This window comes from Hylobates moloch, unplaced genomic scaffold (genome assembly GCF_009828535.3).
Source record: "Hylobates moloch isolate HMO894 unplaced genomic scaffold, HMol_V3 SCAFFOLD_16, whole genome shotgun sequence".
In the NCBI taxonomy this organism is placed as follows: Eukaryota; Metazoa; Chordata; class Mammalia; order Primates; family Hylobatidae; genus Hylobates; species Hylobates moloch.
This window is the reverse complement of record NW_026652291.1, coordinates 52,150,178-52,174,679: the sequence shown is the minus strand read 5'-3', so window position 1 is coordinate 52,174,679 and position 24,502 is coordinate 52,150,178. Positions and strand designations below refer to the sequence as shown.

General features: G+C 39.1%; 1 protein-coding gene across 2 annotated transcripts in view; it reads left to right on the top strand.

The window, feature by feature from the left end:
- Nucleotides 1–24,502, top strand: part of LOC116485032 (uncharacterized) — a 221,939-nt gene that overhangs the window by 138,453 nt on the left and 58,984 nt on the right. Inside the window, exon 4 of one of the 2 annotated variants that reach the window (XM_058429238.1) lies at nt 4,889–5,112. The exons of the other annotated variant lie outside the window; for it this stretch is intronic. Within the exon in view, the coding sequence (XP_058285221.1) occupies nt 4,889–4,943 (55 nt within the window). The 3' untranslated portion in view covers nt 4,944–5,112. Of the gene's footprint in view, nt 1–4,888; nt 5,113–24,502 lie in introns of those variants that run through there. 2 annotated transcript variants of the gene reach the window in all.

The window sequence follows — 24,502 nt, the reverse complement described above, 5'->3', positions numbered from 1 at the left end:
ATCAATAGCTTACCAACCAAAAAGAGTCCAGGACCTGATGGATTCACAGCTGAATTCTACCAGAGGTACAAGGAGGAACTGGTACCATTCCTTCTGAAACTATTCCATTCAATAGAAAAAGAGGGAATCCTCCCTAACACATTTTATGAAGCCAGCATCATCCTGATACCAAAACCTGGCAGAGACATAACCAAAAAAGAGAATTTCAGACCAATATCCTTGATGAACATTGATGCAAAAATCCTCAATAAAATACTGGCAAACCGAATCCAGCAGCACATCAAAAAGCTTATCCACCATGATCAAGTGGGCTTCATCCCTGGGATGCAAGGCTGGTTCAACATACGCAAATCAATAAATGTAATCCAGCATATAAACAGAACCAAAGACAAAAACCACATGATTATCTCAATAGATGCAGAAAAGGCCTTTGACAAAATTCAACAACCCTTCATGCTAAAAACTCTCAATAAATTAGGTATTGATGGGACGTATCTCAAAATAATAAGAGCTATCTATGACAAACCCACAGCCAATATCATACTGAATGGGCAAAAACTGGAAGCATTCCCTCTGAAAACTGGCACAAGACAGGGATGCCCTCTCTCACCGCTCCTTTTCAACATAGTGCTGGAAGTTCTGGCCAGAGCAATCAGGCAGGAGAAGGAAATAAAGGGTATTCAATTAGGAAAAGAGGAAGTCAAATTGTCCCTGTTTGCAGATGACATGATTGTGTATCTAGAAAACCCCATTGTCTCAGCCCAAAATTTCCTTAAGCTGATTAGCAACTTCAGCAAAGTCTCAGGATACAAAATTAATGTACAAAAATCACAAGCATTCTTGTACACCAATAACAGACAAACAGAGAGCCAAATCATGAGTGAACTCCCATTCACAATTGCTTCAAAGAGAATAAAATACCTAGGAATCCAACTTACAAGGGATGTAAAGGACCTCTTCAAGGAGAACTACAAACCACTGCTCAATGAAATAAAAGAGGATACAAACAAATGGAAGAACATTCCATGCTCATGGGTTGGAAGAATCAATATCGTGAAAATGGCCATACTGCCCAAGGTCATTTATAGATTCAATGCCATCCCCATCAAGCTACCAATGACTTTCTTCACAGAATTGGAAAAAACTACTTTAAAGTTCATATGGAACCAAAAAAGAGCCCGCATCGCCAAGTCAATCCTAAGCCAAAAGAACAAAGCTGGAGGCATCACGCTACCTGACTTTAAACTATACTACGAGGCTACAGTAACCAAAACAGCATGGTACTGGTACCACAACAGAGACATAGATCAATGGAACAGAACAGAGCCCTCAGAAATGATGCCGCATAGCTACAACTATCTGATCTTTGACAAACCTGACAAAAACAAGAAATGGGGAAAGGATTCCCTGTTTAATAAATGGTGCTGGGAAAACTGGCTAGCCATATGTAGAAAGCTGCAACTGGATCCCTTCCTTACACCTTATACAAAAATTAATTCAAGATGGATTAAAGACTTATATGTTAGACCTAAAACCATTAAAATCCTACAAGAAAACCTAGGCAATACCATTCAGGACATAGGCGTGGGCAAGGACTTCATGTCTAAAACACCAAAAGCAATGGCAACAAAAGCCAAAATCGACAAATGGGATCTCATTAAACTAAAGAGCTTCTGCACAGCAAAAGAAACTATCATCAGAGTGAACAGGCAACCTACAGAATGGGAGAAAATTTTTGCAACCTACTCATCTGACAAAGGGCTAATATCCAGAATCTACAATGAACTCAAACAAATTTACAAGAAAAAAACAAACAACCCCATCAAAAAGTGGGCAGAGGACATGAACAGACACTTCTCAAAAGAAGACATTTATGCAGCCAAAAAACACATGAAGAAATGCTCATCATCACTGGCCATCAGAGAAATGCAAATCAAAACCACAGTGAGATACCATCTTACACCAGTTAGAATGGCCATCATTAAAAAATCAGGAAACAACAGGTGCTGGAGAGGATGTGGAGAAATAGGAACACTTTTACACTGTTGGTGGGACTGTAAACTAGTTCAACCATTGTGGAAGTCAGTGTGGCGATTCCTCAGGGATCTCGAACTAGAAATACCATTTGACCCAGCCATCCCATTACTGGGTATATACCCAAAGGACTATAAATCATGCTGCTATAAAGACACATGCACACGTATGTTTATTGCGGCACTATTCACAATAGCAAAGACTTGGAACCAACCCAAATGTCCAACAACGATAGACTGGATTAAGAAAATGTGGCACATATACACCATGGAATACTATGCAGCCATAAAAAAGGATGAGTTCATATCCTTTGTAGGGACATGGATGAAACTGGAAAACATCATTCTCAGTAAACTATCGCAAGGACAAAAAACCAAACACCGCATGTTCTCACTCATAGGTGGGAATTGAACAATGAGAACTCATGGACACAGGAAGGGGAACATCACACTCTGGGGACTGTTGTGGGGTGGGGGGAGAGGGGAGGGATAGCATTAGGAGATACACCTAATGCTAAATGACGAGTTAATGGGTGCAGGAAATCAACATGGCACATGGATACATATGTAAAAAACCTAAAAAAAAAAAGAAAAAAAAAAAATTGAGGACCTAAGTAGGAAAGTGAGAAAGGGAAGAGGTGGGGCAGTTAGAAAATGTAATCAATTGATACAAGACTTAAAATAATGCCATAATTGATATACAGTGCTATCTGAAGCTACTGTGATAGGAACTGTGTGTAAGGAAGACTGCTTACAGCACCGCGCATAGTGGTTCAGACTGTGGACACCTGTGGGATGTGTGAAATGTGCACATGTCACCACTCCGTCTCCCTCCCCCACTCCTGCCTCCCTCCCCCCCTCCTGCCTCCCTCCCCCACTCCTGCCTCCCTCCCCCACTCCTGCCTCCCTCCCCCACTCCTGCCTCCCTCCCCCACTCCTGCCTCCCTCCCCGACTCCTGCGTCCCTCCCCAACAGCGGACATCAACAATCAACTAGGACTCTGATCTCAGATGCAACCTCAGAACCCTTCTCAAGACAGCACTCTTGACCTTCATCTTTGTTGATCAGAATGGGCAAAAGATAAAAAGCAACTGCCACCTCAGACTCTAGAGTTAAAATATGTAACAGTTGTTAATGAAGCATCACCTAGTGCGTATGTTTTGCAGCTCTTAGAGTCACTATGTGGAACTCATTCAGTTGCAAGAGCTCCATTAGTATGTTGGCAGAGTCTGTCACAGAAATGCTTTGCAAGGGCATTATTTGAAATATGATATGACATTGCCTCCCTTACATATTTTTCAGGCTTTGCAAACTTAGAGGATAACTTTGCCAAATCTTGTAAGTTTTTGTTTCCCATTCCTGATTTTTTTTTCACAAATAGTCATTAAACACTCACTTGTTAAAGGCTTAACACACTCCATTTTTCTACCAAATTTATATTTGCACCCAAACTTGTTTCAGCAAATCAGAACTAAATTAATGCAGTAGATCCTATTTATCAATATGGCAGACCAGCTGCTGGAGGACAAGGGATGATTTACACCCGACTGTGAGACTGTGTGTTTGTCTGTACACGTGTGTGTGTGTATATACATCTTGCATAAACCTGTGAGCTCTTCCCTGGTATTTATTTCACACTGGAGAATTCCTGATAAAATAATCCTTTAAATATCTTGACATGTGGTTTAAATCATCAAAGAGAAAAAAAAATTTGTAAAAGCACATAGAGGGCACCCCAAAACACGTACATCTTACCAGTTAACTCCCTTTGACAGTCATTTTGAGTCAAATCTGAACCTAAATATCTATTTTAAAGTATCTTACTAGTTCAAATTATGATAGTGCTTCAATTAAGGGTAGCATGGTAAGAGCATTGTACTTACATTGTGTGCCTATAATTAGAATATTTTCTAACAAAAGGTCAAAACTATTTTGAATGTCTGTGTTGTTGCTATGGGATTTGTTTGTCCTAAGGGTTGATAAGCAAGAATAAGTAGGGCCAATCATTTCAGAAGCTTACTGTGTGACATTCCAGGGGTGTGGCATCACAAAAAATAATAAGAATTAAATGGCAGTTAAATCCAAAGTTCAGGAGTTTGTGGCCAAAAAAGATGTTGGTACTTTTAGTGTTTTTGTAGCGCAAACATGAAACCACTCAATGTTGGACCTGCTGGGGCCTTGGAGGTAATCTACCAATCTCCCCATTTTACAGATGTGCACACCAAGCATCAGAGAGGGTGGAGGAATTGCTTATGGTCACTCATTTTGTCCAGGGTTGTTACTGGAATCCATGTTTTTTTGGTTTATAGCTCTATGTCTTTAGGCAATTAACTTCTTTATTCTCTGAAGTTTTCACTGCTCACTTGGAGTTGAGTCATGGAATGACCATTCTTGTTATGTCATCTGACATTTTTGATAAATGTTGTCATTTTCTTTTTATGTGTGTTGTCCTGTTTATGCAGCATAACAGGGATGACCACTGCAGAGCTAAAAGACTGGCATGCGGGAACCATGAGCCCTCCCCTGGCATCCCCAGGATAGGTTGACTGACTCAGGGGTCTGATAGGCTGGCCAGGGCAAATCCAGGGAGATGATGTTTTGGTGCATTTATTGTGATAATGTTTCCTCCTGCCTATCTCCTTCTCATTTGTCAGGCAAACTGCTGTTCATCCTTCAATACTGAATGCTTGGTGGGAATATAAATTAGTACAACCTCTACGGAAAACAGTATGGAGATTTCATAAAGAGCTAAAAGTAGATCTACTACTTGATACAGCAATCCCACTACTGAGTATCTGCCTGAAGTAAAAGGAGTCATTACATAAAAAAAACCCGTATGTGTATGTTTATTGCAGCACAACTCACAATTGCAAAGATATGGAACCAACCAAAGTACCCATCAACGGATGAGCAAACAAAGAAAATATGGTATATATACACTATGGAATACTACTCAGCCATAAAAAAGAATGAATTAATGTATTTTGCAGCAACTTGGATGGAGCTGGAGGCCATTTTTCTCAGTAAGTCAGTCAGGAATGGAAAACAAAATACTATATGTTCACACTTATTAATAGGAGCTAAGCTATCAATACACAAAGGCTTGCAGAATGGTGTAATGCACACTGGAGACTCAGAAGGCAGGGGTGGGTGGGGGTGAGTGATAAAAATCTACATACTGGGTATAATGTACACTACTTGGGTGATATGTGCACTAAAATCTCAGACTTCACCACTATACAATTTATTCATGTAACAGAAAACCACTTGTACCACAAAAGCTATTGAAATAAATTTTTTTTTAAAGAAAGACTAAGTACTAACACTTCCTCTTTTTTCAATCCTTCCCAAGACTACCTTCCTCCCTTATCTCTCCTGTGTGTTCCTAGAGAGATGTATTTGAAATGAGGTATTTGGACCGGATGGTTTCTGAGATCATTTCTGGTTTTTAAACATTCCTGGTTCTCTAGCAATGCTTGCCCCCAGTGATTAAGCCCTCTAGCTGGTGACCAGCCTGGCACTGGTTTGAATCAGGATTGGGAGGAATTTGTTTTTTCAAGTCACGTCTGCTGGGATGTGGGTTGCTTGAAGATGCCGGTCCCACGCACCCAGAACACTGCTTGTCGAATGGCTCCGCAGCTGGCCCAGGAGAACTGGAGTCGCTGTCTCCAACAGCTGTGCTCCTTCTTTGCCTTCTATAAACAGATGACCGATTGGGTTGGTAACTTCAGAGGCATTCTTCTCTCCCCTCTCCCCTTTTCTTTTCATGAGATGTGTACTAACTGTAGCTGCTGCAAAATCTGGGAGCCACCCCTTCAACATTTTTCTTCTCTAGAAGGGGGAGTTTCTTAGGTCTCCAGTGTTTGGACCCCTCACTCTGTCATCATTCCCACCCTCCCCCACAACATCACACACTCTCTCCCTCTCTCTCTCTCTCTTTCTCTCTCTCTCTCTCTTTCTGAGGCATCTATAGTCTATAGTTATCTTTATAGTATAAATATTAGCTGGAGAATAGCTGAGTCATCTCCAGTTTAATTATATGTGATCCACTGGCTGAAATCTACCTCTATCACATTCTATACACCTTTCTGCTTTATTTTTTCTTCTTGGTACTTAATGTTAAACTGACCATGGCCTGTATTTTGTGTATATCGGCTCTTCACTCTCCACCATGAAGAGAAAGTAAACTCCAGGGGACTGAAATCGTTTTGTTTGCTATTGTATCCTCAGAGCCTAGAAGCGTACCTGGCACATGATAGATTTTCAATAAAAGACATCAGATAAATGAATTATCAGTTTCCAGGAGCGAATTGTCTTGGACCCGCCACTACATTCCTCTGTGCCTCAGCCAGGGTTGGGCGTGGGCAGGGAAGTGTGGCAAAAAGAGGCAAAAACTCCAGATAAACTGAGGATAGGGCTGACACCAAAGAATTTTGTTTCTTCTTTATTGGAACTCAGTGAGAAGATGGTCTTGCGGGGACTTTCGACTCAGTACAGCCATCTGCAGCTAGAAAAATGGCTGCTTGGGGGTTTTTATAAATAAACTTGATGAGACAGCGCCCCTTAGTTTTCTGTGTCTTACAGTATCGAAATGACATGAAAGGGACCTCCATATGCTTGCCTGCCTTGGTGGGACACAAAAGTCTTGAGAACCGAAGAACCAGGATTAGGAGATTGTAAATGGCAGAGATTTCCACTTGGAGTCTGAGACAGGGACCAAGGGCTTCAGTAAAGGGTATGATGGTTATGCCTCAAGAGCCATTAGGGACCAACTGTACCTCCAGTCACAAGATGAGCCACCCCATTTCATGGAGAAGATCCACAGCCCTTGAGGTCCTTCCTTCCAATTCTCTACACAGCCATGCAACTTCTCCTTCACAGACACCATCTTGAGAGAAAAAGGATAAAGAAAGACATCCCAAGAAGAAATAATCAACCCCGCTCCAGATTTCAAACTTTGAATTGCCTGAATATTTAACCCACTTACGACAGAATGAGACCAAGAAGGGGCTGAGATAGCTTTCATTGGCATATACGATTTTTTCTCTTTTCCCATCATTGGCATATGGGCAAGATGAGATCCATTGTAGCTAATGCGTTTAAAAAGCTTGTCCAATAATACATTTTTAAAAGCATATCTAAGCACAGGTTAAGCTTAAGCTATCCCTCCTCCTTCCCTGCCATCATCAGCTCCTATGATGTTTTAGGAAAAGATTCAATGAGTAGAGGAACAGGATCAACAAGCCTAGACCTGCAAATTGCATAGGAAGACAGTTTCACAGTCTTGGAAACTTAAATACCACTCTTAGTCCCCAGCAGAGGGCAGGCTCTCTTTCTGTCTTTGAGTGTCAGGGGTGTCTAGCACCATCCTCTGCTCCAGGGACTATTGCCTGGGGACTCTTTTTTTTGGACACTCTCTGGTGCACACTCTATAGATTTAAGTCCTCAGAGCAGAGGGTCTAGCCCATCCCATGAGCCCTTAGCCTCTCCTGCAAATCTACCATTGCTCAGGGACACATAGAAAATGCACTCCTCTGGGTACACTTGCATTCTATTTGGTTCTTAATGTATCATGGTGATGACCTTATTATCCTAACACCCAAAGCCAAAATTATTCTTGGTTGCTTTGTGTAGGAGAACATTTGCTAAACTCTCGGGGGTAAATACTGAGACATGTACATGAGAGCTGTATAAAGGGCAAGCAGAGAGATAGATGGCTGGCTCTGCTCTTGAACTGAATAGGGCTGTGGGTTGAGGAGATGGGATGAGAGGTGGGGGAAGTGTAAGCAGCTCTGTGGAGTGATGCAGGACTTTGAAGAACAATGATGTACATTTTATGTTTATGGACTGAAACAACACCCACACAAAGCTTTTTGTGAGTATTTCTGCTTTTGCTTCTTTGTTTGGTATGGAAATAATGAAAGGTAGCTGATTTCCCTTTCTGGATTGGGAGATGAGAAGATGATCCAAAACCAGAAGGAGTTCTGCAGGTGACTGTGAGAACATAAGAAACCCAGGAATTCACAGAAATCTTGATGTTTCTTCAAATGGTGGAATAGGAGTTTCAAGATAATTGTATCTAGATTGCAGACCGACATCTGGATTACATTAATTGAAAGTCACGACCAAACCTAATATCTTTCCATCCTCTCTCTTTGCATCTCAGTGAGCTCTTGTTTCTGAGGCATGTTAAGTTTTCATTCCTTAGGTGAGGCTGTTTTCTATTCTCTTCAGAAAACATGGAGGAGAGCAGAAGGGCCCATATTCTCTATTTGGGTTTCTTATTTCCAGGGTGGAGCCACTGACCAGTTCAAAGAACGCTACATGAGAAACAGAAAATTCTCAACACAAGTCCGTATCAAAATGACATTTTATTGATTTGGCAGTGAAGATATTATGTGTGCAAATATTGAAAGAATTCTTAAATGGAAGAGACTGAGAAGTATGATTTTTAAATCTGGCTATCTTTGCCTCATTCAATACAGGTCTGCTGCACACCCACATCAGTGTCTGGGCACCCAGATTGCTGCAGATTTCATTTTCTCTGCAACAAAATACCATTGTTCTTGTCCCTCTGAAGCCAGTATCTTGCATTCCACAAACCTTCCACTATGTCAAGCCGCATCCAATGGCCTTTAGCATCCTGTGCTATAGTGGTTTTTTATGTAGAAACAAATAAAATTTAGATCCCTTAGAAATAAAAGGAATGATTTTTTTTTTACTCCTATGGTGGAATAGGCATGGGGTAGAGGCCTGCCTCAGGCCTGCTGGATCTAAGGGCTTGTATGACACTGTTAGGGCCAATCTTGCTTTGTATCTCTTGGTCACTTGATTGTCAGGTGATGAACAAGAGGGCTACTGGAAGGCAGACTCATATTGTATCTATGTAGAAACTCTAGGGTGAGAAGAAAGTCTTTTTTGATAGGTTTTGCAGATCAGTCTCAGGGAGGAATATGATTAGCTTGGTTTGCAGTGATTATTTCCCATGGCTGAGCCCATCACTGTAGCCAGGTCATGGAAGAGTCTGATTGGCCAGGGCTGGATCATGTGCCTGGTCCTGTGGTCAATAAGGATGGGCCAGCTCCACCGGGACCAGGAGAAATCAGTTCCCCATAACAAAAATAGATTCTGGTGGCAAAGGGGGAAGGGAGTGCAATAGGTACAATCAGCAGATATCTACTTCCTACAGAAGAGTTAGAACTCAGAGGTACTGTGTTTTGACAAGCTAGGAAATGAGACCCAGTTTGCTCTATTGGAGGGGAAGCCTGTACCGTGTGTTTGCGAGGGAAAGCCGTTGTAGATACAACAACATAGTCTCTGACTACAGGAATTTTATGGCACAGATACCTAATTATATAAGGAGGTGACTGCTATTAAAAGAACCAGTCTGAAGAAATATACATTTAAAACATAAAGATGTAATTTACATGAGTTAAATAAATGTTAAGAATAGCTGAGGTGAAATAATTTGGGTTAGGTTGTTTATACTTAGAGTTCATATGAGAATGCACATGAAAAATCCCATCAAAATATTCTTTCTCATTTGCTTACATATTTATCTTCCTATTTCATCACTGTCTATGACTTGTCTGTTGTCTATTGATAGGTAACACACACACATACTCACACACACACATACTCTTCTGCTTGGTGGAGTTATTTAGCAGCCTGCTGACAGATCTGTAAATCAGACAGTTGGCCCAGCTGGTTTAGAGTATGATATAAATTAATCTTCCACTAAAATATATTAGATACTTATGCTGGTACACACAGGTGCCAGTGGAAAGCTGTCCTCCCAGGAGTTGTGAAATTGCAACAAAAAGTCAAAGAAAGAGAAGATGAGACACAGACACCTTATTAGTCTAATGTAGCTTGGGCCTTCTGGCTTCATAAATGAATTTCTCGTGGCAGATAGAGAAGATCTGTCATTTAAACAACCAAAGCAGATAGCACACTCAAAATTATTCACCCAGCTTCAGAAATCTGAGGCATGGAGCCTGCCTGCTTTGTTTTTGATTTCCAAGAGATACTAGTTTAAATGTTCAAATTTTATTTGCCTAGCATCCCAGAAGAAGGTAGCACAAAATGAAGTTTCCACTACAATACTTTCCTGTGGATTTTTAATGGTGAAATATATCATAAATACAACTGTTTAAAGTGTATGTACAATTTAAACAGTGGTATATCCAACACCTAGCTTAAGACATAAAATATTACCAGTAATTAGACACATATTATGTGCCCCTCACCGAAAACATCTTCCACTCTCTCCACCAAGAGGTGACCATGGTTCTCAACTTTGCGTTAGTCATTCTTTTGCTTTTCTTCAGAGTTTTATTGCCTATTTATCATCCCTAAGCAGTATATCATTTAATTTTGCCTATTTATGACTTTTAAATATGCAAGATAATACTGAATATATTCCTCTGAGACTTGCTTATTCTGCTTGATATTGATTTGAGATTTATTTATGTTGATGCGGGTAGCTATGGCTCATTCATTTTTCACTACTGTATAGTAGTCCATGGTCTGAATATGCAACAATATACTTATCTCTTCTATTGCTGAACATTCTACCATTTGAGACTATGTTGCTGTGAACACTGTTATCTCCTGGTACATGTGTTCAAGCATTTTTCTTGTAGTTGTTGAGTCATGTTAATTGTGTTTACTCTCCTTTAAAATAAAGACAGGCATTCTCAGAGTTAACCATTCTGAATCAATTTTCCCAGGCCCACAAGGGGCTTTTTTAGGTCTGCTTATATTTTCTTTTCTTTTCATAAAGTATTGTTTTTCTTCTTCAGGGACTCCAATTTTCCTGGCTCTTACTTGCCAGTCTTCTATTTCAACCACTTTCTCTCACTCATTTTTACTTCTTTATTATCTCATTTTTATTATCTTTCTTATTTTCCTGCCTTTCTGCATTTGAAAATACTTTCCTTTGGGCAGCTTGTAATTTATTCTCCATTTCTGATGAGGTTTTTCTTTTTATTTTCTTCAACTTTTTTCTTGCGTTAAATTAAATCTTGTCTCTTACTCTTTTTGTACAATTTCTATTCGCAGTTTTTGAATTTCTAATGTTACGTGTTTTTTAATACTCCAAATAAATGTTTGAGGGTATTTCATTTTATTTGGAGTGTTGTGTTACAATTTTCTTCAGATTTGGAGTTTTTTGGGCATATTTTTATCAGGTGAAGTATGTTTATTTGCATTTAAAAAAATTTTTGTAGCTTTGAATAGATGTGTTCTGATTTCTACTAATTTTGGGTATTTTACAGAGGTTCCTGGTTTGAAATCATTCTCTTCTGTCAGTATAGTAAAATGCAGTTTTTAAATGAATGGCATCTTTGTGGTGGTTGGGAAGTGGAGCTGTTGGCATGTCTTCTGATTCTCTTTTGTTTGTGCAGAATCACCGCTTTTCCTGTCTTACTTCTTTTCTTTCACCTCCACATCTCAGAATGATACTTCCCTCTCTCGATTTATCTTTTTAATCTTCCAGAAGTTTTTTTGTCTTCAAGACTGCCATGTCCAGTTTTGCGAAATCCCCTGTAAGTGGTGCTGTGATCTACAAAGCTTCAGACTTGTCTTTATCATTTTAGTTCGTAGTATTTGATAGGGTTTGGTTCTGTGTCCCCACCGAAACCTCATCTTGAATTGTATCTGAATTGATATCCCCACGTGTTAGGGGAGGGGATTAGATCATAAGGGTGGGTCCCCCATGCTCTTCTCATGATAGTGAGTGAGTTCTCATGAGATCTGATGGTTTTATAAGGGGCTTTCCCCACTTTGCTCTGCACTTCTCTCTCCTGCCACCACGTGAGGAAGGATGTGTTTGCTTCCCCTTCTGCCATGATTGTAAGTTTCCTGAGGCTTCCCTAGCCATGCAGAACTGTCCGTCAATTAACCTCTTTCCTTTATAAATTACCCAGTTTGGGGTATTTCTTCATAGAAGCATGAGAATGGACTAACACAGTAAATTGGTACTGTAGAGAGTGGGGTGCTGCTGTAAAGATACCCCAAAAATGGGGAAGCAACTTTGGAACTGGGTAACAGGTAGAGATTGGAACAGTTTGGATGGCTCAGAAGAAGACAGGAAAATGTGGGAAAGTTTGGAACTTCCTAGAGACTTGGAGAGCTCAGAAGACAGGAAGATGTGGAAAGTTTGGAACTTCCTACAGACTTGTTGAGTGGCTTTGACCAAAATGCTGATAGTGATATGGACAATGAAGTCCAGGCTAAGGTGGTCTCAGATGGAGATGAGAAACTTGTTGGGAACTAGAATAAAGGTGATTCTTGCTATGCTTTAGCAAAGAGACTGGCAGCATTTTGCCCCTGCCTTAGAGATGTGTAGAACTTTGAGCTTGAGAGAGACAATTTAGGGTATCTGGTGGAAAAAATTTCTAAGCAACAAAGTGTTCAAGAGGAAGCACAGTGTATAAGCTTGGAAAATTTGCAGCCCGATGATGTGATAGAAAAGAAAAACCCATTGTCGGGGGAGAAATTCAAGCCAGCTGCAGACATTTGCGTAAGTAATGAGAAGCCAAATGTTAACCACCAAGGCAATGGGGAAAATGTCTCCAGGGCATGTCATGACAGCCCCTCTCATCACAGGCCTGGAGGCCTAGGAGGGAAAAATGGTTTCATGGGCCAGGTCCAGGGCCCCCCTGCTGAGTGCAGCCTCAGAACTTGGTGCCCTGCATCCCAGCTGCTCCAGCTGTGGCTAAAAGGAACCAAGCTACAGATCAGGCTGTGGCTTCAGAGGGTGCAAGCTCCAAGCCTTGGCAGCTTCCAAATGGTATTGGTACTGCAGGTGTTTAGAAGATAAGGATTGAGGTTTGGGAACCTCCACCTGGATTTCACATGATGTATGGAAATGCCAGGATGTCCAAGCAGAAGTTTGCTGCAGGGGTGGCACCCTCATGGAGAACCTCTGCTAGGGCAATGCGAAAGGGAAATATGGGATTGAAGCCCCCACACAGAGTCCACACTGGGACATTGCCTAGTGGAGCTGTCAGAAGAGGGCCACTATCCTCCAGACCCCAGAATGGTAAGTCCACCAACAGCTTGCATCATGTACCTGGAAAAGCTGCAGACACTCAACAGCAACCCATGAAAGTAGCTGGGAGGGGAACTGTACCCTGCAAAGCCACAGGGCTGGAGCTGCTGAAGGCTGTGAGAGCCTACCTCTTCCATCAGCATGACTTGGATGTGAGACATGGAGTCAAAGGAAATTATTTCAGAGCTTTAAGACTTAATTACTACCTCATTGGATTTTAGACTTGCTTGGGGCCTGGAGTCCCTTTGTTTTGGCCAATTTCTCCCATTTGGAATCGGTGTATTTACCCAATGCCTGTACCCCCATTGTCTCTATTAATAGGAAATAATTAACCTGCTTTTGATTTTACAGGATCATAGGTGGAAGGGACTTGCCTTTTCTCAGATGAGGCTATGGACAAATGAGTTAAGACTTTGGGGAACTGTTGAGAAGGCATAATCATGTTTTGAAATGTGAGAAAGACAAGATTTAGAAGGGGCTAAGGGCAGAATGATATGGTCTGGCTTTGTTTCTGTACCCAAATCTCATCTTGAATTGTAATCTGAATTGTAATCCCTATGTGTTGGGGGAGGGACCTCGTGGGAGGTGATTAGATCATGAGGGCAGTTCTCTCATGCTGTTCTTATGATAGTGAGTAAGTTCTCATGAGATCTGATGGTTTTATAGGGGGCTTTTCCTCCCTTTGCTCTGCACTTCTCTCTCCTGCTGTTATGTGAAAAAGTATGTGTTTGCTTCCTCTTCTGCAATGATTGTAAGTTCCCTGAGGCCTCCCCAGCCATGCGGAAATGTGAGTAAATTAAACCTGTTTTCTTTCTAAATTACCCAGTCTTGGGTATTTCTTCATAGCAGTATGAGCACAGACTAATACAGCATTGGACCTTCTCTTTCAGGGAGTGATTTTGCCTGTGACTTATCTATGATCTCCACTTATCTTTTCTCTTTTCCGTGGAGTATCTTAGGACTGCCCTCCCACTATTCCTTACATCAATCGTCTTGTAGTGGCAGCAGGAAATCTAATAATACCTCTGTTGGAATATATTATTTTTTCCTCTACTTTTAAGTATTTTAAGTTTAGAGTATTCTGTCTCCTGGGTCATGTATGGTTTATCTGTTCTTTTTGATCTTGTGATTTTTGGGAGGAGGGATGCATGAATTTACATTTAAGCACTGCCATTATTCTGGTGCCTATCAGAATTCCTGTGTATATCTTACTTTGAAGAAAAATTCTTATATATACAATAACAATGCCCATATAGAAAATTGGACAAAGTCAAGTTTCAAAGGAAAAAAAAACCCAGTAACCAATAAATATATAATAAATGTTCAATCTCACTAATAATTAAAAACACAAATAAAAACCATACCAATTTCTCACTCTCAGAATGAAAAATATTTATTTTAAAAAATAATATCTAAACCAGGCATGGTGGTGCATTCCTGCAGTTTCAGCTATGCAGGAGGTTAAGGTGGGAAGACCACTTGAGCCTGGGAGTTCAAGGCTTTAGTGAGCCATAATCATGTCTGGGAATAGCCATTGCACTTCAGCCTGGGCAATACAGGGAGACCCCGTCTCTAAAAAAAATAATAATCTTGACAAGGGAGTAGGGAAGCTGACAGTTTCTTCTATTGCCAAAGATAGCATAGGTTGGCACAATCTTTCTAGAGGGTTGTTTTTCATATAAACAACAATTTTTAAAAGGCACATATACTTTTATTTAGTTATTTCACTTTCAGATATTTATGTAAAGAAAATAGTTATCAAGCAACTAATAATGTAAATCAGTTATTAGGTAATTTTTTGATTTATAAAAATTTGTTATCAGATTAAATAGCCATCTATAGAGGTTTTTTCAACATTAAAAATGATGAAAATCCGTGTTTGCTGACATGAAAAAAGGTAATTACAAAATAAGATTATGTATTAATTTTGTGTTTAAGTAAATGTTTGCAAATTCACACACAAATGTATACCTGCACACACACAGAAAAAATTCTGGAAGGAAACAATACCAAAATTTTAGCCATTGTTGTCTTGGTGTGGTGAGATTATAGGTTATTTTTATTTTCTTCTTTCTAAATACTTTCCTAAATACCTTTCTTGTTAAAAGGCAGTTGGAACCAATTACTTCTGCATCAGAAATTTATTTTTATTAAGAAATTATGCTGCATATCTTGAGATGGCACTGAATTATGCTGATCCAGTTCAAGAACAATCTCTGAGGCATGGGTATCTATGAAGACAGATAGGTATCCATCTATCTTCAGAATAACCTTAAATGGATCTTTCAGGCAACTTCTTGACCCTAATAAATTCCAGTAGATTCTTGATACACTTGGGAGTTCGAATTAGTAGTATGTCTCTCCTTTTCCCACTCCCATTCCACTTAGTATATGAACCAGGTTGTTGACTGCAAATATTGCTAGAGAGTGGCTCCAAGCATAGGAGTATCATTTATCAACACTAGTATATCTAGAATGTATCAAAAGTAAAACAGTGTTTACTTGGTAGTAAAAAATAATTTATCAAACCTACACTGAGACATACCCCTCCTCCGCACCAAAAAGAAACATCATCTGCTGTGATTTTTTTACATGCCAAGTTGGGTGACGTTAACACTGACAAAAATAACCATGGTTTTCAACTAGTACGTACAAAGGTAGAGAGTACTATTTGGCTCTCTACAGCAAAACCTGTTTTTCCATTCTGTCTTGTGGCTTCTTCCTCTTCCATGGTGCACTAGAAGGAGCCCTAGATGGGTATCAGGAGCTTTCTGCTGAGTGGCCTTAATGTGATATGAGACTTAGGACAAAGCACTTAATTTCCTTTGGAAATTTTTAAATGAAGCAATATATAGGAGATTGATGAGTGGATCTTTTAGATTTCCTAACAAATCTAATGTTCTTTGGGTCAAGAAATCTCTTTCATCTACTGGTGTAAATGCTGTAATACAAGTAGTCACACTTGTTTGATTTTGATTTTCTTTACTTCATCTGTGTGGGACTTAAGGATGATAAGTATAAATCATCTAAAAATTACTTCTCAATGCACACTCAATTATTAGAATGCCATGGATTAAAGTTTTAAAAAATGCTTTCAAAATTGTTTTAGCATCATTTTAACATTTGCAAAAGAATGGAAATTCCCTTTCTCAAGTAGACACAACTACAGAATATATGTTGATTTCTTGTTCTGATAATTTTTTGCTAAGATGTAATGTGTAGGCATGGCTTCGTGTCCATCTAATTTACCACTGTAGGAGGAGGAAGACAAGAAGCAGAAGGTATACTCATGGCTAGATAACATCTTTTCTACAAATTTATCTCTATTATCAGCCTGGAAATAAAATGAACATAATTTAAAAATTAATATCTTTTTATTTTATTTATTTATTCTTTCTAGTCCTTGTTATGTAAAAGTATTTTTATAATAAGTTTGTATTCCCTTTAATTATTCTAATTGCTTCCCTGTGTACCTTGGAGAAGTCATGTAAATGCATTGGCTTTGTTTTAGTCATCTGTTAAATCTGTTGGCTAAGATGATCTAAGATACCTTCTTGTCCTAAGACTTCTATTTATACATCAAAACTGGTGATATTGATAAAAAGGAGTTTATAACTTTGTTCTTATTCCATATGTCCATTGTAGGATAATTAGCAAATAGAGATACAGAAAAAAGATGTATAATCTGAACACCCAATAATAACTATTGTTAATGTTACTATAGTGATGGCATATAAATCACTTTTAACTCTAGTATAAAAGTTCAAATAAAAAATATTAAAAATGATAATAGCTACAACACTTTATTAATGGATACACAATATAAAAAGATGTAAATTGTGTCACCAAAAATGTAAAATGTTTGGGGGGAGTAAAAGTGTAGAGTTTTTCTACATGATCTAAATTAAGTTGTTATCATCTAAAAATAGACTGTTTCAACTATAAGATGTCCTATGTAAGCCCCCATGGTAACTACAAACAGAAACCTATGGTAGATACACAAAAGAGAAAGAGAAAGGAATGAAAGCCACTATATAAAATCATCAAATCACAGAGGAACTCAGCAAGAAATGAAGAACGGAACAAACGAACTACAAAACACTCAGAAAACAATGAACAAAATGACAATAGTAAGCCCTTACCTAACAATAATTACTTTAAATGTAAATGGACTAAATTCTTCAATCCAAATAGAGAGTGGCTAAATGGATAATAATTTTTCTGTCTACCACTTCATAGTTCTTAACTGGACCTTCATTTAATAAAATCAGATTAACAAGAGAAAAACAAGCTTATTTGCATGGATATTTTATACATAAGAGAAAATCTAGAGAAATTAGTAAATCTCTAGAGTAGATGTCAAAAAGGTTTTAGACTTCAGGCTTAAATGCCTCTGCTCTCTGAAACCAAGAAAGAAGAGTGTGGGGAAATGCCTGGTTAATAAGAGATGGCCAGGGCATCTCTTGGACATCTGTTGGAAGTTCTGGCCAGGGCAATCGGGCAAGAGAAAGAAAGGGTATTCAATTAGGAGATGAGGAAGTCAAATTGTCGCTGTTTGCAGATGACATGATTGTATATTTAGAAAACCCCATCATCTCAGCCCAAAATCTCCTTAAGCTGATAAGCAACTTCAGCAAACTCTCAGGATACAAAATCAATGTGCAAAAATCACAAGGATTCCTATACACCATTAACAGACAAACAGCCAAATCATGAGTGTACTCCCATTCACAATTGCTACAAAGAGAATAAAATACCTAGGAATCCAACTTAATGGGATGTGAAGTACCTCTTCAAGGAGAACTACAAACCACTGCTTAATGAAATAAAAGACTAGCCAGTTTTCCCAGCACCATTTATTAAATAGGGAATCCTTTCCCCATTTCTTGTTTTTGTCAGGTTTGTCAAAGATCAGATAGTTGTAGCTATGCGGCATCATTTCTGAGGGCTCTGTTCTGTTCCATTGATCTATGTCTCTGTTGTGGTACCAGTACCATGCTGTTTTGGTTACTGTAGCCTTGTAGTATAGTTTGAAGTCAGGTAGGGTGATGCCTCCAGCTTTGTTCTTTTGGCTTAGGATTGACTTGGCGATGCGGGCTCTTTTTTGGTTCCATATGAACTTTAAAGTAGTTTTTTCCAATTCTGTGAAGAAAGTCATTGGTAGCTTGATGGGGATGGCATTGAATCTATAAATTACCTTGGGCAGTATGGCCATTTTCACGATATTGATTCTTCCTACCCATGAGCATGGAATGTTCTTCCATTTGTTTGTATCCTCTTTTATTTCGTTGAGCAGTGGTTTGTAGTTCTCCTTGAAGAGGTCCTTTACATCCCTTGTAAGTTGGATTCCTAGGTATTTTATTCTCTTTGAAGCAATTGTGAATGGGAGTTCACTCATGATTTGGCTCTCTGTTTGTCTGTTATTGGTGTACAGGAATGCTTGTGATTCGTAGAAAGCTGAAACTGGATCCCTTCCTTACACCTTATACAAAAATTAATTCAAGATGGATTAAAGACTTCAATGTTAGACCTAAAACCATTAAAATCCTACAAGAAAACCTAGGCAATACCATTCAGGACATAGGCGTGGGCAAGGACTTCATGTCTAAAACACCAAAAGCAATGGCAACAAAAGCCAAAATTGACAAATGGGATCTAATTAAACTAAAGAGCTTCTGCACAGCAAAAGAAGCTACCATCAGAGTGAATAGGCAACCTATAGAATGGGAGAAAATTTTTGCAACCTACTCATCTGACAAAGGGCTAATATCCAGAATCTACAATGAACTCAAACAAATTTACAAGAAAAAAACAAACAACCCCATCAAAAAGTGGGCAAAGGACATGAACAGACACTTCTCAAAAGAAGACATTTATGCAGCCAAAAAACACATGAAAAAATGCTCATCATCACTGGCCATCAGAGAAATGCAAATCAAAACCACAGTGAGATACCATCTCACACCAGTTAGAATGGCCATCATTTAAAAAATCAGGAAACAACAGGTGCTGGAGAGGATGTGGAGAAATAGGAACACTTTTACACTGTTGGTGGGACTGTAAACTAGTTCAACCATTGTGAAAGTCAGTGTGGCGATTCCTCAGGGATCTAGAACTAGAAATACCATTTGACCCAGCCATCCCATTACTGGGTATATACCCAAAGGACTATAAATCATGCTGCTATAAAGACACATGCACACGTATGTTTACTGTGGCACTATTCACAATAGCAAAGACTTGGAACCAACCCAAATGTCCAACAACAATAGACTGGATTAAGAAAATGTGGCACATATACACCATGGAATACTATGCAGCCATAAAAAAGGATGAGTTCATATCCTTTGTAGGGACATGGATGAAACTGGAAAACATCATTCTCAGTAAACTATCGCAAGGACGAAAAACCAAACACCGCATGTTCTCACTCATAGGTGGGAATTGAACAATGAGAACTCATGGACACAGGAAGGGGAACATCACACTCCGGGGACTGTTGTGGGGTTGGGGGAGGGAGGAGGGACAGCATTAGGAGATATACCTAATGCTAAATGACGAGTTAATGGGTGCAGGAAATCAATGTGGCACATGGATACATATGTAACAAACCTGCACATTGTGCACATGTACCCTAAAACCTAAATAAATAAATAAATAAATAAAAAAGAAATAAAAGAGAACACAAACAAATGGAAGAATATTCCATGCTCATGGATAGGAACAATCAGTATCACGAAAATGGCCATACTGCCCAAAGTAATTTATAGATTCAGTGCCATCCCCATCAAGCTACCAATGACTTTCTTCATAGAATTGGAAAAAACGACTTTAAAGTTCATATGGAACAAAAAAAGAGCCCACATTGCCAAGACAACCCTAAGCAAAAAGAACAAAGTCGGAGGCATCATGCTAACTGACTTCAAACTGTACTACAAGGCTACAGTAACCAAAACAGCATGGTACTGGTACCAAAACAGAGATATAGACCAATGGAACAGAACAGAGGCCTGAGAAATAACACCACACATCTACAACCATCTGATCTTTGACAAACCTGACAAAAACAAGAAATGGGGAAAGGATTCCCTATTTCATAAATGGTGCTGGGAAAACTGGCTAGCTATATGTAGAAAGCTGAAACTGAATCCCTTCCTTACACCTTATACAAAAATTAATTCAAGATGGATCAAAGACTTAAATGTTAGACCTAAAACCATAAAAGCCCTAGAAGAAAACCTAGGCAATACCATTCAGGACATAGGCATGGGCAAGGACTTCATGACTAAAACACCAAAAGCAATGGCAACAAAAGCCAAAATAGACAAATGGGATCTAATTAAATTAAAGAACTTCTGCATGGCAAAAGAAACTACCATCAGAGTGAACAGGCAACCTACAGAATGGGAGAAAATTTTTGCAATCTACCCATCTGACAATGGGTAATATCCAGAATCTACAAAGAACTCAAACAAATTTGCAAGAAAAAAACAACCCCATCAACAAGTGGGCAAAGGATATGAACAGACACTTCTCAAAAGAAGACATCTATGCAGCCAACAGACACATGAAAAAATGCTCATCATCACTGGTCATCAGAGAAATGCAAATCAAAACCACAACGAGATACCATCTCACACCAGTTAGAATGGCAATCATTAAAAAGTCAGGAAACAACAGATGCTGGAGAGGATGTGGAGAAATAGGAACACTTTTACACTGTTGGTGGGACGGCAAACTAGTTCAACCATTGTGGAAGACAGTGTGGTGATTCCTCAAGGATCTAGAACTAGAATTGCCATTTGACCCAGCAATCCCGTTACTGGGTATATACCCAAAGGATTATAAATCATGCTACTACAAAGACACATGCACACGTATGTTTATTGTGGCACCATTCACAATAGCAAAGACTTGGAACCAACCCAAATGCCCATCAATGATAGACTGGATTAAGAAAATGTGGCACATATACACCATGGAATACTATGCAGCCATAAAAAAGGATGAGTTCATGTCCTTTGTAGGGACATGGATGAAGCTGGAAACCATCATTCTCAGCAAACTATCATGAGGACAGAAAACCAGGCACCACATGTTCTCACTCATAGGTGGGAATTGAAGAATGAGGTCACTTGGACACAAGGCGGGGAACATTACACACTGGGGCCTGTTGTGGGGTGGGGACCTGGGGGAGGGATAGCATTAGGTGAAATAACTAATGTAAGTGATGAGTTGATGGGTGCAGCAAACCAACTTGGCACATGCATGCCTAGGTATCAAACCTGCCCGTTGTCCACATGTACCCTAGAACTTAAAGTATAATTTAAAAAAAGAAACTTCTAAATCATTTTCCAAAGTGGCTAAATCGTTTTTCATTTCTAGGAGCAATGTGTAAAATTCTAATTGCGTAGCATCTTTGTCAGCACTTGCTATTTTCATCTTTGTTTCTTGCCAATCTTAATAGATACATACTGGTATCTCATCATGGTTTTAATTTGCATTTACCCAATGACTAATGATGTTTAACATCTTTTAATGTGCTTATTTGACATTTTAATATCTCATTTGGTAAAGTGTTTAAATCTTTTGCCCATTTTTATATACTTTTTATTAAATTTTGAGAATTCCTATATTTTGGATTCAAGCTCTCTTTCAGATATGTGTTTTGGAAATATTTTTTCCAGTCTGTGGCTGGTTCTTTCATTTTCTTTACAGTGTCTTTGATGAACAAAAGTTTTAAATTTTGGTAAAATTCAGTTTCAGCTTTTTCTTTTATGTATCATGCTTTTTGTGTCATGTCTTAGAAATCATTGCCTAACCGAAGGTCACGATTTTTTCCTGTATTTTCTTTTAGAAATTTATAGCTTAGTTTTTACATTGAAGTCTATGGTTGATATTAGGTGAATATTTATATACATATGGTATGAAGTATGAATCAAGATTCAGTCTTTTTTATATGGGTGTCCATTTGTTCCAGTATCATTTGTTTAAAAAATGATAATTTCTTTATTGCATTGTCTTTGATATATTATATTTTGATAAACAACATAAACCAGTAATCTGCATATATTGTCAAATGCTAGTTCATACGCTTCTTTTGCTGGATTTGTTTTGTGTCACATGTGTAGCTAAGATAACAAACTATGCTTGAAGAGGATAATCAGTGCTTCTTAGGGCAGGTTGAATTTTCACATTTTTCTCCAGTTGTATCAGCACACATTCCACTTTATTTTGTGAGCTGACCCATTTAGAAGTCCTGACCTCCATTAGAAAAAAAGCCAAATGTACTCTTTACTTTTGGGTTTGCTTAGTTTAAAGCTTTTCATAATTTTAAAACCAAAACTAGAATAAATTCCTAATTGATGGCTCTTTGGAATTTAGAATGCACTTTTGCATAGAAGTAGTGTTTGTAAATGATGTCATTGATAAAAGAAATACTTCAGCATAATTAAATTTAAAGGAGTTTAATTGAGGAATGAACAATTCTCACATCAGGCAGCCTCCCGAGCCAGAGCAGGCTCTGAGACTCCTGTGCAGCTACATAGGGGAAGAAGATTTCTGGACAGAAAAGGGAAAGTGACGTACAGAAAATGGAAGTGAGGTACAGAAACAGCCAAATTGGTTACAGCTTGGCATTTGCCTTATTTGAACACGGTTCAAACAGTTGTCTACAGTTGATTGGCCAAAACTTGGTGATTGGCACAAATGTAGGCTACAGTTGGTTTACACTTCCACTTATTATAGTTCACAATGTACAGCAAAACCTTTAGGCCGAACTTAAAATATGTAAGGAGGTTTAGCTTTAGGCTAAGCTTGATTTAACATTACATACCCAGACTATCTTATAAATATTTGATTTATCTATCATGAAGAAGAAATACTATTTATAACAAAGAGAAAACCAGCAAGTAGATGGACTCCTGTGGAAGTTTTGATGGGAACTTATTGAAAAGATTTTAAGTATTATAGACACTGGTTCTTAAGTAGAACAAATTTAATCCCCAAGAATATGGCTTTCCTTTTTCTTGATACAGCAGCGTGATTATTTTATGCATTACTCATGATGGTGTGGAGATGAGTGATATTCATTAAATACTGATTATGTGCAGTTAGATAAGGCTTTTCTTTTTTCTTTCTTTTTTTTTTTTTTTTTTGGAGACGGAGTCTCGCTCTGTCGCCCAGGCTGGAGTGCAGTGGCGCGATCTCGGCTCACTGCAAACTCCGCCTCCCGGGTTCACGACGTTCTCCTGCCTCAGCCTCTCCGAGTAGCTGGGACTACAGGCGCCCGCCACCACGCCCGGCTAATTTTTTTTGTATTTTTAGTAGAGACGGGGTTTCACCGTGGTCTCGATATCCTGACCTCGTGATCCGCCCGCCTCGGCCTCCCAAAGTGCTGGGATTACAAGCGTGAGCCACCGCGCCCGGCCAAGGCTTTTCTTAAGTCATGTCATTCCTATAAGAACTCTGTGAAGTAGCAAATTTATCTCCATTTTATGGATTTGAAAACTGAGATTTAGAAAGGCCATACAATTTGCTCAACATCTCACAATTAATGCGTTGGCTCTGGAATTAAAATTCAGTTCTGTCTGACTTCAGAGCTCACTATTCTCTGATGATTGGGTGAACATTTTGGCTAGTGAAATAAATGATGAAGGGAGAGAGATCCTCCTTCAAAGAGAGAGGATTGAGGAGAAAGGGAGTTAAAGGAGATGAGTGTATGTAAGTGAAAAAGATAAAGGGAGAATTGAATGAACCCTGAGTGATGACTTAATAGAGGTAGATATATTCTGCCAAAAAGTCCTTGAAGAGGAATAAAAGAATAGGGTGTAGAAAAGGGAAGTCAAATAAAGGAATTCTACTTTCTGACCACTAGGTGACACCATTGACAGAAAACACCTTGTCTGCTGTCGAGGTGGTGGTGAGGGTGGTGGGGGGTGGTGCGTGAGGCAGGGAGCCAGGGAGAGACAGTGAAGAAGATTTTAGGAGTAAGTTGCAGGTCGTCCGCTAATGGACATTTGAAGCAGTCAGAAGTGATGTCAGTCACGTGGAGAGTGCCTTATGGAGAAAGGCGTCCAAAGTGTATAGCCTGTTCAGGTGTCACTTTTGATCTAAATGTGAATCATTTCTATTTCTACCAAACACAAAGTAGGGAGGTGGTGTCAGTATAGGGATTAAGAGCAAGGAATCTGGAGCTTGGCTTTATAGGTCTGGAACCTGGCTCTGCCACGACTAACTCAGGCAAGTCACCCAATCATTCTAAGCCTCAGTTCCCTTCTCTGTAAAAGAGATATAACAATATCTACCTTAAAGAGATGCTGTGCAGATTAAATGAAATAATAGATGTAAAGCACTTGGTATGGTACCTTCCTCAAAACATACTTGTTTAATGCTGTCATTATTGTTATTATTG